The 18,681-nt window shown below is 47.4% G+C and overlaps 1 protein-coding gene across 10 annotated transcripts in view; it reads left to right on the plus strand.

Moving 5' to 3' along the window:
• The window catches only part of PRR5 (proline rich 5), an 817,096-nt gene that overhangs the window by 28,744 nt on the left and 769,671 nt on the right, over positions 1–18,681 (plus strand). For 2 of the 10 annotated variants that reach the window (XM_069628151.1, XM_069628153.1), the window contains exon 2: positions 18,098–18,271. The exons of 5 other annotated variants lie outside the window; for them this stretch is intronic. In XM_069628151.1, the coding sequence (XP_069484252.1) occupies positions 18,191–18,271 (81 nt within the window). In that variant the 5' untranslated portion in view covers positions 18,098–18,190. Of the gene's footprint in view, positions 1–18,097; positions 18,272–18,681 lie in introns of those variants that run through there. 3 more of the 10 variants (XM_069628154.1, XM_069628155.1, XM_069628156.1) reach the window with 2 other exon arrangements.

Here is an 18,681-nt window from a genome sequence, read left to right on the forward strand (position 1 = left end):
CATGGCCATACAACTTATGGGCTGAATAATTGTACTTGTTATCATGACCAGTAACAATACTTGTATTATCTTACCAAGATGTAAGACATTACGAATTGTATAACTATTACTATCTAGCCAGGCAAAAACGAAACACTGGAACAGAAATGTACCTTATTCTGAGGGACACAGGTTTTTATTATAGCTTCAGCTAACTCCACATGGTCGTACAATCGGCCATGTGAACTACCGTCCCCTCTCATTATATCTGTCTACTCTCCCCTATTCACAAGGAGAGCATTTATGCATTTTACAGTTAGTGTAATCTTGCAAACGTCTGTGATCCTGGGCTAAATCTGCCCCCCGGCAAGGGCATCAACGTATTCCCTTGCAGCTGTTCCTCAGATATATAACATGCTAAACTTGTTCTGTAAGCACAAGTGGGCAGCTGAATCCATACATAGACATTCACTGTAATTGCAAGCTCAGGATTTCTAAAGCAAGACCTATTCGCAGTTTTCTGTATTAGGGAACCTACGTCAAAACAGCACCCAAAGCCTACAATATTTAACACACAGCTCAGAGAGAGAGAGAGAGAGAGAGAGAGAGAGAGAGAGAGAGAGAGAGTGTGTGTGTGTGCGCTTCTTTCTTTGCCAAAACACAGACAATACAGTGCAAAAGGTTAACCTCTTTTTCCCCTCAAATTACAGACGATCTGTACAGTGTGGCAGAGGATGCACCAACTGCAGATATGGGTGTGCTGAGTTCTATAAGTGTGAAGAGTGTGGCTCGGGGTGTGCAGAGTATAGTTTGGAGCAGTGCAGAGCGTGGTTTAGTGTGTGCATAATAAGCCCAGTGAGTATGCACTGTAGCACATGGCTAAAGGTGTTCATGCACTGGCTCTGGAGTGATGAGAGTGTGGCTGTGTGTGTGGGGGGGGTATTTTGGGACAACAAGAGGTCTGCAGTGTGCTGAGCCTCATAGGATACGGATACGTGGCTGATGGATTGCAGATTGCTGCCGAGGGTGTGTAGCATTTAATTAAGTGTGCTGCCAAGGTTGTGCAGGCAATGGTTGAAATGGCTGATGGTTCGCAAAGTGACGTCGTTTCAGAGGATTTGAGCGAGCGTGGTTCAAAAATAAGTAACTGTCTTTGAGCTCATATTTTAGTGCAGCGACAAAAACACAGGTGCAAAAATATTTACATTTCGAAAACTATTTCATGAACATGTGTTTTATTTTTTATTTTTTTTCGATCTACGCAGCCATTTCCCTCTGCAAGGCGACCAGTGCAGGGAATCCAAACAAGATGTTAATATGAGAAACCTAGAGACAAGAGCACTTGACTCTTTCAAAGGGAGCAGTAGATAGTGTTTAATTATTGATAGGATCCCCATAGCTGGCTTAGTCCGACATGATAAAGTGCTGGGCCCAGCCGCCTGAGAATGCTGCAAGCTGCAAAGGAAATGGGAAAGGTTCCTGGTAAATTGTCCAGCTAGAGGCATGGCCTGGAATGCTCACATGTGAAAGCTGCACAGTAAATTGCCAAAATGTTCCCATTTATCTTCATGTGAAGAATACTGCCTCAATTATAATGCGCTCAGGGCGTTGTGTGCGGTTCATCCACGTTACTGCATGTCTGGCAAAGCCTAGTGCCGCAGTGAACACACAAACTAAATGACCCAGAATCTTTTTGGCTTACTGCACAAAAACCCAGACTCATTTAAAAGTGGAAAAGGTTGCTTTAATGTGACAGGCCAAAGCTTACAATCAAAACGCTTAACTGGCTCCATGGCCTAACAAACTAAAGAAATATTTGAACAACCAATTAAATAACTTAAACATTTTCATTTTTATTTTCCCCCAACAATTAAATAATTAAATAACCAATTTCCTCCCTAATGATCCCTTGGATCCTACCGTCTACTTGCCCCTTTTCCAGGCGTCCCGCTTTCTCCCAGGGGCCATGCCCCTCCAGGCTCAATACCTGTTCCCCCGGGGTGACCTGCTTGTGCAAACAGCGCCACCCCCTCCTTTCCCGTGTCATTCCCCCATTGTGCTTCCTTCCTCCCACATCAAAAGGGGCCATGCCCCCGGCACCAGAAAAACCCTCCCCCGAGGAGTTCTTTCTGCCCCAACCCCAATCCCCCAAATTTTTCTACCTCAAACTTTTTACCCAGTCTCCCAGCCAAGAACCCAAGTCCGCCAGGTAGTGATTATTCCCATACACAGACAAGTGTACCCCATCCTCTCTAAAGATCAGGAAACCCTCATATGTTATTTCCTTATGGTCCATGACCTGCACCGCCACCGAGGCACAAAATTTTACCATTTCCCTGTTTATCCCCTTCCTGGCCCGCTCTATTGCTCCGTCACTTCTCGCTCCCCTCTAAACTCTTCGCGGCAACAACTTAGTCCACACCACCACCGCCTGAGGCCACATATCCCGCACCCACACTAAGTCCCTCTTCATTTTCTTTAGCAGAGCCACCCCCGTATCTCTCACCAGGTCATTCTGCCCTGCATGCAGCATCACCACCTCTGGAACCCCATAGCGTACCCTCATCCCTGCCAATATGGGCAGCAGCTGATCCCACCACAGGCCCCCCAAACCGTGCCATCTCACCACCACTTCCTTGTAACTGCACCCCAACTGCCTTCCAAACACCCTTTTCTCCGCCTCTTTCCCAGCCCACTTCACAATTGAATGGCCAACAATCCAAACTTGCGCCAACTCCCCCTTCTTTTGCGCAGCATCTGAAACAGAAATTACAAAAATCACTGACAAGTCAAAAATATTACAACAACATTTTGCCCACAAAGTTCTCCTCCACCTTTCTTCAACATTCCCCTTTTTCTAAATCCCTGACGTACCCCTTGTATTTCCCCGACCTCCAACGCCCCAATCTTTTCACCTTGTCTTCCGAAAAACCCAGTCTGGTACCCTCAGATGCTGCGCCCATCCTAAAAGAATGAGTCCCAAAATCCTCAGCCTTTTCTCCCACCGCCACCAGCGCCTTCCGCAATACCCCTAGCACCTGTGCCGCTGAAACCGGCGATCCATCCGCATGCTGAAAAACCAAGCCTGACCTACCCCCACAGTGCTCCTTCCACACCTTGCCTGTCTGAACTGGGCATAAAACCTCGCTCCCTCGACCCAGCAGAACCCAAGAGCCCCTTCCCTTCTGATCCGTCTTGGACCTTTTAATCTTGATGTCTAAACCTTCTTCTGTAATTTGAACATCTTCCCATTGCAGTCCCTCTACCCCCCCTTTTCCCCCGACCAACTCAGAAACCCTGAAAGCCCCAAAGAATAACCATGTAAAACAAGTCGCAAACAGTTCCCCTTCCCATACCGACCAGCAAACTCCCCCCACCACCTCAATCAACCTCTGGAGCAATTCCGCTGATATCGGCCTCCTCTTATCCCTGTCCCTCTTACTCTCCCTTGCCCATCCTTCCAACATCCTACTCGCCATCTCCCCCCCACTTGGTTGAAAACCCCAAAACCATTTCCCGTAAAAGGCAATCCCTGCTAGCTTTCCTGCTATCGTTGCCCTTGACCAGCCCCTGTCCATGCACCTCAGGAGGAAATTCGTGACATCATCCCTCCTCCACTCTTCCGCATCCCATCTACCCTTCCAACTACAAGCTCCTCCTCTAATAAAATCCTCCCAGGCCCTCCTGTATGACTTCTTAGATGCCGCGGCCAATGAACCCTCCACCAGATCAAGCGCTCTCAGCTTCCTATCTTCCACAGCTCCTCCGGAATCTGCTGCCCCTCCTGATCTGCATCTGGAGCCAATCCACGGAATCTCAGCCATTGAAAACGAGATAATGCATCAGCGATGCCATTATCCTTCCCCGGCACATGTGTTGCCTTAAACACCACATTCCATTCCATGCAACGCAGAACAAATTCTCTCATCAGTCTTGCCACCCTCTGATCCCTAGCTGACTGTCTGTTCACCACATGGACCACGCATTCGTTGTCGACATTGAAATTCACCTTCTTGTTTTGCAACTCCTTCCCCCACAACTCCAATGCCACTAGTAATGGAAAAAATTCAAGAAATGCTGTACTCCTCCCTTCCTTCAACCACCTCGCTGGCCACTTTTCCGCACACCATTTTCCCCCCCAAAACACTCCAAAACCACCGGCCCCCGCTGCATCCGAGAGTATCTGAACTTCCCATGTCACCGGGTCTCCCTGCAACCACATTGACACTCCATTGAAACTCTCCAAGAAGCGCAGCCAAATTCTGCAATCCTCCCTCACTGCCCCCGATACTCTTATCCGATGATGTGGGCACTTTGCTCCCGCCATGGCCCTTGCCATGTTCCTGCAAAACGTCCGCCATGGGGCCACCACCTTACATCCAAAATTCAGATGCCCAACCAATCTCTGCATCTCCACAAGCATCATTTTCTTGGCCCCCACCGCTTTTTCCAACAGTACCACCAATTTGCTCACCTTGTCGTGCGGCAAGCGTGAGGTCATGGCCACTGAATCCAGTTCAATTCCTAGAAATGTTAACACCACTGCCACCCCTTCCGTTTTGTCTTCGGCTAAGGGTACGCCCAGCTCCTCCATCAGTTCCTGGAACAACCTTAGCATTTCTTTGCAGTCCTCCTCTCTTTCTGCCCCGCTAATGAACAGAAAATCATCCAGATAGTGCAGCACACTCTCCCAACCCGAGCTAAATGAGAAAACCCACTGTAAAAAGGAGCTGAACCGTTCAAACAAAGCACAGGAAATTGCGCACCCCATTGGCAAGGCTTTGTCTATAAAAATGTGGTCCTCAAACTGCAAACCCAACAACCAAAAATCCTCCGGGTGCACTGGCAATAACCTGAAAGCCGCCTTGATATCGCACTTGGCCATGAAGGCCCCTCGCCCTTCCTTCCTTATCAGCTCAACCGCCTGTTCAACACTTGCATACACAACCCCACATTCTCCCGGGGCAATGAAACATTAACTGACATACCCTCCGGCCAGGACAAGTGATGAATCAGTCTGAACTCCCCCGGAGCTTTCTTGGGCACCACCCCCAATGGGGATATCACTAAATCACCTGGCATGTAATCAAATGGGCCCACTATCCACCCTGCCGCTATTTCCTTGTTCAATTTTTGTCTTACCACCTCAACATTCTCTCTCGCCGACTTCAAATTTTCAGCCCACTGCCGCACCCTTGGGCCCTGGTAACCTAGTCTGAACCCCTGACAAAACCCCTCACTCAAGATCTTAGCCCCTTCCCTATCCGGATAAAATTGCAACAATTTTTCCAACACACCCACTTTAATTGGAGTAAAAGCTTTTCCCCACAACCCCTTTTCCTGAACCTCTCCCCCTCCCCCTGTCTCCCTGTTGGAAACACTGAGTGAGAGGGTGTTTTCCACCACACTTGCTACACTCGTGCCTGAACCTACACAGGGTCCTTGTGCATCCGTCCTTATTATACCCCCAGCACGCTGCTGAGGACTGACCCCTGCCTCCTCCCCCCGCCCCCTCATGGGTGGGGTGACCAAGAAAGGGCCGGAAAGGCACAGGCAGCCCACTTGCTGTGTGCAATGTCGGGGCAGGCCTCGTTGGGGCCATCCATTGCAGCCAGAGATCCATGTCTATCTCCCCCCAGACCGCCTGACTGTCCTCTGCCATTCTCGCTCTGAATTCCTCATCGTACCTTACCCAGACAAAGCCCCCAAAACTCGTGAAAGCCTTCCTTATTACATCCATGTATTTAAGCAGGGCCACGCAACGCTCCGGGAATTTTTCACAATACACACTGGCATAAATGATAAACGCCGACGTCCAATTCTCAATAGTCACCGGGACCCTTGGGCGTGAAGCCAGTTCCCTCTCTTCCTCCTTAGACCCCTCTTTTGCTCTCACTTCTCTATGTAGCAATTTAAAGACATCGACAAATTCCCCCGCCTGAATCTTCTCCCTGGTCGCTGCCATCAAGTGCGCCCCCAATGGTTTTGTTATCCCCATGTATGGCAATTTTTTCTCCTTTCCCTTCACTTCAACCTCCTTATCTTTTCCAGCTTGCACTCCGAGCACCAATGGCTCCACCACCTTGTCCGTTTGGACCTCCACCGAGCAAATGCTCTTCTCAACCCCTGTGGCTCCAATGGCCTGCACACCAACTTCTTTCCTTACATCTCGCAGTCCAGACCCTTCCTCCTCTGTCCCCCTTCCTGGGACCCCTCTCTGCCATGCAGATGACCATTCCCTTTCCCGCTCACCTCTTTCCACACCTGCCGCCTGTGGTCTGGCATCCACACCGATGCTCCTCCTCTCCTTTCTTAGAGGGCTCCTACTGCGGGGACAAAACATGTCAGCACACTCACCCAGCCAATAGTTCCCTTGACCCCTTCCCCCCGTTCACCCTGCTCTTCCCTTTCCATGTCCCACGTTGACCTTCTTCTCTCCTCCCCCCTTTCCCTTTCCGCCCTGTAATCTTCCAATTCCCATTGCCCCACATATTCCTCCCATCCAACTTCATCACCCCTTAAATACCATTGCGGATGCGAGCTCATGCCCGAGTTGAGTTGATGATCTTCTTGCGAGCCCGGGGCGTCCGCCCCGCCACTCCTGTGACGTCTTCTCGGGGGGGTTGTGGAATCCCCTGCCTGGTCCTCTTCTCTCGGGCGAGGCGTTCCGACCTCCACCCTGGAATCCTCATTGCTAGGGGCTGTGCTGCGCCCTCTAGGCTCTCCTTGCGTTGACCGAGGAGGGGCCGTACTGAAACCCTCAACCTCCACCTGACAAGCGGGGGCTGCGCAGCGCCCTCTGCCCTCACTCCTCCTACCCAGGGGGGCCGTTCCGCACCCCACTCCGACTTCCTCAAGTGACGGTGACCTCTCCCTCCTTCTCCCACCTGCACTCTTCCGCAGGTATTTACCCCCTCTTCCCCTTTGCCCTGTCACCCCCCTCTGCACCCCTTCACCGGCTCTACTCTGATTTCTTTGAGCCCCCTCCATCTGAAAATTCCTATCTTCCCTAGCACTATGACACGCTCCCTCCCTCCATGGCTGCCCACCCGAGATCATTTCTCCCCCTGACGCCCTCCTATCTATCTCCTTCCTCAACTTCCTACCCCTAGTTTCCCAAACCTCCCCCTTTCCCGCCGATGGGGTGCAAGCCACCACTGCCGCGAGAGCCCCATCTGCCGCTGCTCTACGCTGCAGCCTACCATCACTTATCTCCCCTTCCCCCGTGCCCCCTCCACCAGTGACCTCCCCCACTGCCCCCTCTAACTGGGCCCTAGATGCCATACTAATAATTTCCAAAGCCTCCCTAAGAGCCTTAGCATCAACCATCCCCTTCCTGCTGGCTCCCTGGCCCACCATCGTGCACTACTAAATTGGTTGTGCACCACAATATATATGCCCCCTGAAAATGAACCTAGCACACCTAAGCCCCCGAGCCGAAAACTACCCGTGGACCTATCCCAAAATTGGCAACTAATAACTTTGAAACTAGGATTTTTTTTTTAATTTTTTTTTTATTTATTTGCCCCCTCTAATTACCTCCTAGATACTGCCCTAGCCCTTGTAACCCCCTGCCCTGGCAAAGAGGTGCCACCAGAAAAAGAAAATCCCAAACAACAATAAGCCTAACTAATATAAGGGCCGAGTTTCTTCCCTGTCACACTGCCCTCTGGTGGCGAGTAAGCACCACCGCACCTCAAACCAACAAATGGACGAGGCCCCTTTAAATGGGAGCGCACTGCCCCTCTGTCACACGACGGACACCGCACACACAATTCCCCTCTCCCCGCCGAAAAACACGGGAACGCCAATGCCGTATGCAAAGTAAAATGTGCTGTCCCCCACCCGCTCCAGTGCGGATGCGCTTCGTGGCAGCACGATGTTTCTCCCACAACCCAAGCACCCCGCCGGCAAGCGAACGGAGCAAGGATGCGCCTGATAAAAAACTCCCCTACTCGCCCACGGCACCCCCGCGCCCTCGAGCCAACAACTTCCTTCACTTCCCTAACAACGAAGACCAGGAGATACGGTAAGTAGCGAGGGGTGTCTTATCTACGGCACCCCTAAATACCACTTCACTCAAAATATATATATATCTATTTTTTTTTTTTATACTAACCAACTAACAAACTACCTAACCGCCCACTATACTAACACTATACTAACAATCCCCTACCTCACCTGATCTACCTCGCACACTCCTAGGCCCAGCTACTACAGGGAAGGCTCGGGAGCAGGCAACAGGACTGACATTCACCAAGTCCTAACCGTCCGCCTGCCTCCCGAACCTTCCCTGAGCCCTTAAATACCCCCCGGGAGGCGCTCTGCACGGCCACTTGCTGGCCGTGTGCAGTGCCAAAAACTCCCCGGGGGGAAACGCTTCGCGTTCCCCCCAGGGCCCCCCTTTTCCAGGAACGGGCAAGCAGCGCTGTTTTTGTATTCATGTTTGATTCAGGGAGGGCAATTTCTCCGGGCAGGCCAAGAGTTATGCTAAGTTATGTTATGTTAGAAGCACTTATAGAGCGCAACGTTTGCCCAGAGACGACATGGCACTAGAGTGCGACTGCTCAGGGAGGTGGAAGTGTAGGACGACAGGATCTGCTGTTTCCTGAGCTTGAGTGGAGACTGACTTCTCTGCTTAGACTGGAAAAGCTTAGCTCCGATTTGTTTTTATTTTACATGTCAAGTACAAAGAGAAACTGAGCGGCAAAGTCTCCCACCTGGGCGTGTCCATTTTTTTAACCAATACTGTAATCAGCAAAGCAGTAAAATGGGAAGCAAGGAATGATGGGACTGCCGCAGACACAACAGTGAGGAGGGGCTACTGTTTGGATGTGCTCCATGACAAGTGTGCATGATGAGTGATTTGAAATGGGAGCTATGCATAATTGAATGCTGTGTGAAACATTGTCTACAAGCAGGTCAATTATCCAGCATGATTTCAGTGTGTGTTGTCTTGATAGCACACTTGTAAATCCTAGAGAAGGTAAAACTCACTGTAATTGTTATGTTGGCATTTTAGTCTTCCATTCAGCAGGGGGAAATTAAATACAATTGCGTTCTAATTTTCTCACTATGTTAATATATCTGTCATAAATTGCCAGCTTGGTTTGCTATGTGATGCGTTCTTTTCAGGGGATCCTTATAACATGAGGTTTTATTTTTGCTCTTGGAACCCAACCATTAGTAAATATTTGTACCAACAAGAGTTGGCAAGATGTGCGGTCAACTGGCTTAATTGCAGACAAAGTGGAAATGCAGCGATATCGCTTAGTGTGGGATACTGGCCAAACTATTTAAACTGTGCCTTATCTGCCAGTGTGTATGATATTTAAAAAAAGCCACACAGGTGGTGAACAGACTAAGGTGTCGCTTTGACAATGTCAACAGTTATGGCTCGTGGATGTATTGTGCAGTGGTCGAAGTGAGCCGGAACGGTCGGGATCAGAGTTCACTACTTTTTATCTTTTACCGTTAACAGCTCCCCTACTTTTTTTGCATCCATTTCAGCATTCTGTAGCTGTTTTTGTGAAGTTAAAGCACACTTCTCCGCCTTGCCACTGGATATCAGTTACAGCTAAAGTGAAACCAGTTTGCACTCAATTGGCTGTCAACCAGCATGACTGCAACCCTTGAAAAATGTGTTGCCTGTTGTTCTCGTCCTTCCTACTCTGTCATAGATTTACTACTTTTTTGGTACACTTCTACCACTGGTATTGTCCTGGTTGCCATGTATCCTCCATATACTAAGGCTCATAGTGATTACAGTTGCTGATTGCAGCACATTGAAACTGCTAAAACCTTTGTATTGGGCGCTACATCTATCGGGGTGTGCTTTGGTTAGGTTAACCTATTCGTGAACTGATTTTTTGTTGTCGTTGTTGTTGTAGTATTGCCGTCTACTGTGCTACATTTATTTTTGGTCTGCATGGTTTAATTACGAGTTAATAAAACCAGTTTGGTTTATAGTGCAATGATTGGATCAGGGTTGCAGTGTGTTAAGCATGGAGGTGGGTGTGCACATTCTAGCGCTTCACCCTGGGTAATATATCACCTAGGCACTACCCTGGATTCAGGCTCAATTGATCTTCATCATGATTAGTTTCCCCAGGCTAGGTGTGTTGGCTGCATGGTCCAGTTCTAATCATAGATAAGAAAGTGGTTGAATAAGTGCATTTTAATAAGGAAGATGCTATGAATGACTGGGGAGGCTGTACTACCAGTGAGATACAGGAATGCATAAGGCGATTAGGCATGAAACAAAACGACTGTGCATTGCATCAGTGCCTGATCTGAGCCCCCACTTTATGATCAAGGTTGGCGGGACACCTGAATCGAGTGGGTAACTAGGGCCATGGGGGTGCTTCAGAGGAGAATGCAGCAGGCAATACTTGAAGGACAAGGCATGGTCTCCCATGAAGCATCGCAGTGATGTGGACCGAGGCTGAATAGCCGGCGGGGAGGGTAGCACAGCCTCGGTCTAGCTATCTAGCCACATCCAAAATGTAGTCTGAACAAGACCAAGCTGTATTGGAGTTAAAATTACCACTGTAAGCGGCCTATGCCAGAATGCTGCTATGTCAATGCATTTCGGACATCATGTCCATCCTCTGGGCAAATAGCTGTGCATCATGTGTCAAGAGATAATCCATCAGTAATAAGGGCCCAAAACAAAACAGTTGTGTGTGCGTGTGCACTGGAACCCCAGCCGGCCCATAGAACGGGGGGTGTCCCAACATCACTTTAAGATGAGCAGCAGCACCTGTGAGATGGATGGGGATGCAGATTCATACTCTCGCATCAAATCAATAATGACAACTCCATAGTTTGGCAAAAGGAGTCCGTTTAATGTCGAGCACAAAAAACAGGGAGTTCATGAATATCAGCAATCGCTCGATCTTCCTTCTCGCTTCAACTCCAATTAATTTCAGAAAAAACACATCATTTATACTAAAAACTCATCATCACTGACGTGTAACGCTTAAAATATGCCATGCAATTCTATTGGTTCTAGCAAGGTAACTTTAATATAGGTGCTATATCTGTATATGGTAACGGGGACTGGGGATTGGATAAACACTCTCAGGTGGGGCATCTAAGCCCTTTCTTCAACATGGCTACTGTAAACGTCACTAAAAGTATGATGTCTCATTGGTTCTACTAACTATAGAACCCTAGATTACTTGGGCCATTATGATTGGGTTGGCAACAACCCCACTCATACTTTTCCACTTGCCTAGCAGCGTGCAGAATAGCCAGCCAGGTGCAGGGAGTTTCGTCTGCACACCAGCTTCCCTCTAATTATTGCTACAATCAATCATCGCCTTATTTCTTTGTGGTTGGACTCGAGACTGCTTCTTGGTCTGGAAAAGTTAAGACATCTGTGCATGGCACGAGGCCATGCGTAGGTGTGAAAGTTTCATCCCTTCTCGCTTGGCTGGTCATGTGATTCCGACACTGTGAAATCGTCTTATTCTTCATGGAATTTGCGTATTTGATTTAATTTTGCCAGCCACCTGCCTTCTGTGGCTTATCTTGGCTTTTCTGAACAGGATACTCTGTTCTTCTTTTCATAAATTGTATCCTCTGTTGGTCTAATTCAGCCGATACGACCTTGGCTTCTTGGCATGATTTGCCTTCGTCTGAGTTTCTGTATGTCTTTAATTCTCGATTTGTTCGCTGCGGAGCTCTCCTCTTGAGACCTTTAGTAACCTTCGGTTGATTCTGCTCTTGTGCATAGTGGAAGTATACTTGGATAAATTGCTCCTTTTGAGGTAGATATGTATAGGTGGCTCTTGCCGCAATCTCATAAGCAAGCCTCATGAATTCTTGCTTCTTGCGGTTCGTTGCATAGGTACACGTTTAAACTAACTGAATGCCTTCATCTGACATTTTGACATCAATTATTTCACTTTAGATTCAGGATGTCACTTGTCCATGGTGTTTCATCTCTTTTAATCATTCACAGGTCATCATATCTTCTATATGAGAGTCAGTCCAGGTTCTTGTGATGTCACCATTCGTCTTCCTTTAGTATCTTTTTAGCTTCTTCAGGGACTGCATTCTGACAATGTTCATTCTGTTTCATTAGTGGATTTGGTTTTCTCAATGGGTACCTTACAATCCAGGTTTTCTTAAGTGTCGGCACTTCAACAGGTGCTGTTCTTCTGATAGGTACTGGACAGAGCCCAACTGCGGCTCTCTGCTGGTTTATTTGCTCATCATATGTCACATATTTCGGTGTGAATGTTCCTGGTACTTCAAAATGGGCAGTTGGAGGGTGAATCGTGCTTGGGACCTCCTCTCCACGTACATTCAGCAACCAAAAACCAATCAACACCATGGTTGTTATTAAGTAATTCCAAAGGTGACATATGTGAAAACAGTGCACATAGACACCCCGTCACCAACATATATTGGAGTCAGATTAAGACATTGCACATGTATGATTGCAACACGTGCAATTGTAAAACAGTAGGTTCAGTTAGTGCATAGACCTCTGCAATCAATCAATATCACTAGGTCAATTGGATGTACATGTGAAAAAGAGAAAGACAACATAGGGAGAGAACCAGAGTTAGATGGGTAGAGAGAGAGAGCTAGAGTTAGATGGGTAGAGAGAGAGAGAGAGAGAGAGCTAGAGTTAGATGGGTAGAGAGAGAGCTAGAGTTAGATGGGTAGAGAGAGAGCTAGAGTTAGATGGGTAGAGAGAGAGAGAGAGAGAGAGAGAGAGCTAGAGTTAGATGGGTAGAGAGAGAGCTAGAGTTAGATGGGTAGAGAGAGAGCTAGAGTTAGATGGGTAGAGGGAGAGAGTTAGAGTTAGATGGGTAGAGAGAGCTAGAGTTAGATGGGTAGAGAGAGAAAGAGCTAGAGTTAGATGGGTAGAGGGGGAGAGCTAGAGTTAGATGGGTAGAGGGAAAGAGCTAGAGTTAGATGGGTAGAGAGAGAGAGCTAGAGTTAGATGGGCAGAGAGAGAAAGAGCTAGAGTTAGATGGGTAGAGGGAGAGAGCTAGAGTTAGATGGGTAGAGAGAGAAAGAGCTAGAGTTAGATGGGTAGAGAGAGAAAGAGCTAGAGTTAGATGGGTAGAGGGGGAGAGCTAGAGGTAGATGGGTAGAGGAAAAGAGCTAGAGTTAGATGGGTAGAGAGAGAGAGCTAGAGTTAGATGGGTAGAGAGAGAAAGAGCTAGAGTTAGATGGGTAGAGGGAGAGAGCTAGAGTTAGATGGGTAGAGGGAGAGAGCTAGAGTTAGATGGGTAGAGGGAGAGAGCTAGAGTTAGATGGGTAGAGAGAGAAAGAGCTAGAGTTAGATGAGTAGAGGGAGAGAGCTTGAGTTAGATGGGTAGAGGGAGAGAGCTAGAGTTAGATGGGTAGAGGTAGAGAGCTAGAGTTAGATGGGTAGAGCGAGAGAGAGCCAGAGTTAGATGGGTAGAGAGAGAGAGCTAGAGTTAGATGGGTAGAGAGAGCTAGAGTTAGATGGGTAGAGAGAAAGAGAGCTAGAGTCACATGAGTAGAGAGATTGCTATAGATGGGTAGAGAGAGAGCTAGAGTTAGATGGGTAAGTGTATCTGTCAATATTCTATGTTCCAAGACAGAAATGAATGCTCTTCAGCTATTCAAGTAATCCTTTCATACTGGTGATCAACCAGACTCCTCCAAACATGCCAAATACTAAAACTGTCTAACCTGGCAGGGCTGGTTCTTTCGCCCTCCTCCTAACCCACACCATTGGCTTGTCAATCATCTACTTTGTTTTCTCAAATGGAGCCATGTGACATTCCCGGCCGGGATACATTGAGTCCAGGTTCCCTCCTGGCGCCACCCTTGGCCTCCCACCACTCTGTTCCACGCCCTCGGTCAGCACTGTTGCGCGTCCCTGGCTAACTGCAAATGTTAACTATTCACTGCTACCCTAAATGGGAGACTGATAATACATGTGGTGCTGTAAGGCCAGTTTGCTCCCCATAACCATCTACTGCATGTCTTTAACCAGTGCCAAAGTAAACCACTCATTGCTTCCCGCAGCTTGGTTCACTTGCTATAAATACCACCAATACAATTTTAAAATGTAATTGTAAAAGTGGTTTTACCCCCTGTTTATTACATATTTGGACGTCAAACTGTATAACCTACTTTTTTTACAGTCCTTTCCACCAGACTTTGCAGCATCATCGTGCTTTGAAGTGCAATGATGGGAGCCGCCCTCTAGGGGGAGCATGTGTGATTGGACAGTGTTCTAGTGTCAGAGGAGACATTGGATCCTTGCTCTTCTTTCTATATTGGAAGTTTTGGGTCGATAACTATACATACATACATGAACTATTTCCTGGGGCTGAGGACAGTTTGGATGAATTTTCCCACCCGTCAGAGTAATAGTAATTAACCTGTTGTTTGTTCATTTATAATGCACGCCAGACCCGGGGGCATCATTGCATGTATTCATTGCAGCTCATGCATATTCATAGCACTGTCAATAACCGATGTTATCACTGCCCACTTTAGCAGCACCCGCTGTACCGCCTAGATGGCTGACTCAGCCCTGTTGGTACTGGATCCTGTGACCAGCAGATTGACACCGAGCTCCCAACCAACTGAGCTATTTGTGCTGTAATTGGGCGTGCTAGTAAAATCGTAGGCTCTGTATATTTCACCAAGTTCCTCCAGTAGAGCATTTGTGATGCTTAGTGTCCTTCATGTCCTTGTGTGGGGCCTCCTGTAGATGTGTGGATGCCCCAGTCTTCTCCCTACACTGTTCCGAGAAAAGAAGTAACTTTTCTTCTGTTCTGAGTAGCCATTATTGCACGAAGCGGTCCAATAGCACTAATTATTTTTTTTGCCATCATGGGTGAAAGGTTTGAGCACAACATTGCGTCGATCTGCAACCTCCTGAAGTGTGTGTGTGTGTGTGTGAGAGAGGGAAAGGGAGGGAGAATGAGAGTACAAACAGTAGCCAGTCATTTTATTATAAACAAAACAGAGTGTTCAGGAAGCCCACGCATCAGACACACAGTATAAGGTTCAATTTTTTTTTGACCTTGAGAGAAAGGGACCATTTCGAAAGGAATTGACTGAAGGAGGGTTGTTATAATGTAAGATATAAGGTTATGCATTCAAAAAGTGGACTAGGGAACATGCAAATTCAGTTTATGAAAAATCGTTGCTGCGAGCGGAGTGAGCCTTACAGTCTGAGTTACGCCAAGAGAATGGAAATGGTGAATGTAATGTAAGTTTAATTTTGGATGGTTTTATACTCTAACGAGCATCAACTTATCATTATCTAAGCATTATTTGTAGGTTACATTGTACTTGTTTGTTCTGTGTGGCATATTAAAATGAAACACAAGTATAACCTTTGTGTGTAATGTTCTTTTTACCATCCAGATGGGCAGGCCAGCATTGATATGTATGTAGACCACTACTCAGTTCTCCCAGGTTCAACGCTAATATTTCATTAAAATGCCATCTATGAGCACCTAGAATTGTAGTGTCAGCTTTCGTATCCCGTTTAGAGTTGATCATACTACATAGCAATGTTCTCGAAAGCAGATTGTCATAAAGATCGGCTAGTGAGACACATTTCTATTATGTTTCCGAAACAGGTACATTTTGCCATTTTGCGATTGTGATAGATTCCAGATGCCTACTGACAGATTTTTGAATTGGCAGCTCCAGCTACTTGTGAACAAATGGATGTGTTTGACAGTTTTTTGGGATGATCGGCAATGGCAGATATGCCCTTAAGCTGTACTAGCGATTAGGAGAAACATAACATCCTTTATGGTGGTCTAGCCTCAAGTTGATGTACAAGCCCTGGAATTCACTGTGCGACCCAAGCGCTTTTATCCAAAATGAACACCTTGTGTACGCAAAAAGAACAACGTGTGACTCAGGATAAACATTTTGGATCGCGAGCGAAGAAAGACATTTCTAATTTGATTGAATATGGCAATAGTCGGATGTTGCTGGAGCGTTTATTGTGAAATAAAAGTACTTTACAAATTGTACAGTCTTGTTGTTTCTTTTTAAAGTACGGTTTTAGTATTCCGAATTGTGCCGTGCTGTGTGTGAGAAGTTGTGTCTTGATTTTCGGGTTCTGCGTCATGCAGGTGATGACTGGGCGCGTTTGGGTTCGCTGCTCGGGAATGTCACTGAGAAAGACAGACAATATCACTAGGTTTGGTGATGTGAGGCTCAGGGGCGGGGCATATGATTTAGTGCCTTCAGGGCAGTTCACCTTAGGCCAGTGGTCTTCAAACATTTTTGGCCGGGGCCCCCCTGAGCAAAATTTGGGCAGGTCGGGTCCTTCCAGAAATGCCAAATGGACAGTATATATTGCGCTACTTCACCTGCTCCCATCACAGTCGCTGGGCTTCCTCTTCCCACTCCTACTCAGTCCCTGGTCTCTCCGCACCCCATCACACACCCTGGGCTATCCCCACTCTGCTCCCACCACTATCCCATGGTTCCCGGCCATTCTGCTCCCACCACCATAGTACCTGAGTTCTCCCCCATCCCGTTTCCAACACAGTCTGAGGGCTAGTGGCGGCTGGTGATTTTTTTTGAAGTGGAGGGGCATAACTATTTCCCCCAAAAATGCCATAGCGACCGAGCATAGTGAGGGAGCCGGAACCAATAAAAGGGAGTTCGGGGGGGGTTCCCCTTGTGAATGTTTTTTGTAAATAATGGGTTCAAATGTTGCATTGTAGAGCATACTTTTAACAAAAAAATTGGTAAATAGCCAAACAGTTTGCAATTGGTGCTGGTGGCCCAGGGGGCAGGCATGACCTTTTTTACTGGACATCGATAATAGATGTCCAGTAAAAAGATACCATCCCTGTCCCCTGGGCCCCACTGGGCCTAACACAAACAACATGATTACGTGTGTATGCAAGGCGCTGCACATTTATAGAGCAATCACTCTATCATTCACATGAGCATCCATCACCATACATTCACTCATAACATAAGCATACACACATCCATACACATGTTTAAATAAAAACAATGAACATAAACATACCTTCTACATTGGCCTGCATGTGGGTGCTGAAACGCCCTGCTCCAGGCTGCTCTGTCCGTATGTGCGAGGAGGCGCAGGAGCTCCTCCTCGGACATACAGATATGCAGTGCCCCAGCCAGCATTTTCAATGAGCTATGCAATGCTGGCGAAGCAAAACACCCCAGCACTTGTATGGCTCAGTGAACATGTGCGGCTGGGGAACTAAGCTGAACTGTCAAAGGGAAACAGTTTTCCATTTGACAGTTCAGCCAGCCCGGAAGCACTCCATCAGCTGGAAAAAGCAGCTGATGGAGTGCTCACTGTTTCACTGGGCTGGCTCCTTAGCTCCTCCATAATGGATGAGCCGCCAGGCTCGGACTGGCCTATAGGGCAATGCCTGTACCAAAAATGTAAAATGCTAGTGTGGGCCAGTCAAAATGGGCCACCATTTTGGCCAATGTGGACAAGTTTGATGAGTTACTTAACTATGCAGTTAGTAATTTTGACTATTGTTGCTGAATTTATCACAATTTACTTACATTTTCACACAAAGCACCCCCTTGGGTACTATTGAAACAGTGGGCCTCATTACAACTCTGGTGGTAGCTGTGCCGGTAAAAGATGCATCCGTGTCCGGCACCCACGAATGGGCAATTACCGAGTCATACCGAGTTAGGCGGACCTGATAATTGCCCTTTTGCGGTTGCCGGTACTAGTACATCCCCATCCCCACTCCCATTTGAGCCCCATAGGACTCAATGGGAATGGGGAGCTTGGATGCACCTGCACCGTTAACAACGGTGCCGGTGCATCTGACGAGCTGTGCACGTGGTTGTTGCACGGCCAGCCAGGTCAGACCAGGCAGGCTGTCAGGCACCCGCGAGCACAACTTTTACTATGGCGGTACGGTAGCAACGGTGCCGGTAGCTTTCCGGCACTGTTGTTACCGTACCGCCATAGTTGTAATGAGGCCGGTGACTAAAGGAATGAATATCAATTTACAACTGCGGGCCACTTTTTCATTGTTGCCTGAGACAGTTTCATGCTTCAGCCCGACCATGTGAGCCACTCTGCCTATTTCTTCCAATCTGAATTTTTTTTTTTAAATATATATCTTTTTAGATTTCATGCTGAGCTCTCAGGGCCCCCCAGTGAGGCAACCCTGGGCCCCTGGGGGGTCGCGCTCCACAGTTTGAATACCGCTGCTTTAGGCCGATGCAGCAACGGGTAAGATTAGCACAAGATGACCGCGCCCTGTTGCCAGATTTCGCATGTGTACAAAAGAGGAAAACTAAGGTAAGGTGCATTGGAAATGTTTGTGCGATCGATCAACGTATGTATAAAAATACATGCCTGAACCCTCGGAACAATAATAATTTCTGAGCATTGCTCTTGTCAAACTTATCAAATAATCTCTAGGGAGGTGAGGGGTGATGAGGATGGGATGGTATATTTGTAACTTGATTGCAAATGAGTTAACACAGTTTGGTGGGATTCTGTCATGAGGGGGGGAAATTAGAGGGGGGGTTCCCAAAATAATGTTATGGCTTATAAATGAGGTGACATTTGATGAATCTACACTTATTTTGGCAAACTGATAATCGATCGAGATATAAATGTTTTTGCGAAGTTTGGTGGGATTTTATCAAGATGGGGAAAAATGAGAGGGGGGTGCCAAAATAATGTAAAGGCTTATAAATGTGGTG

This window comes from Ambystoma mexicanum, chromosome 12, assembly GCF_040938575.1.
Source record: "Ambystoma mexicanum isolate Mex_15411 chromosome 12, UKY_AmexF1_1, whole genome shotgun sequence".
In the NCBI taxonomy this organism is placed as follows: Eukaryota; Metazoa; Chordata; class Amphibia; order Caudata; family Ambystomatidae; genus Ambystoma; species Ambystoma mexicanum.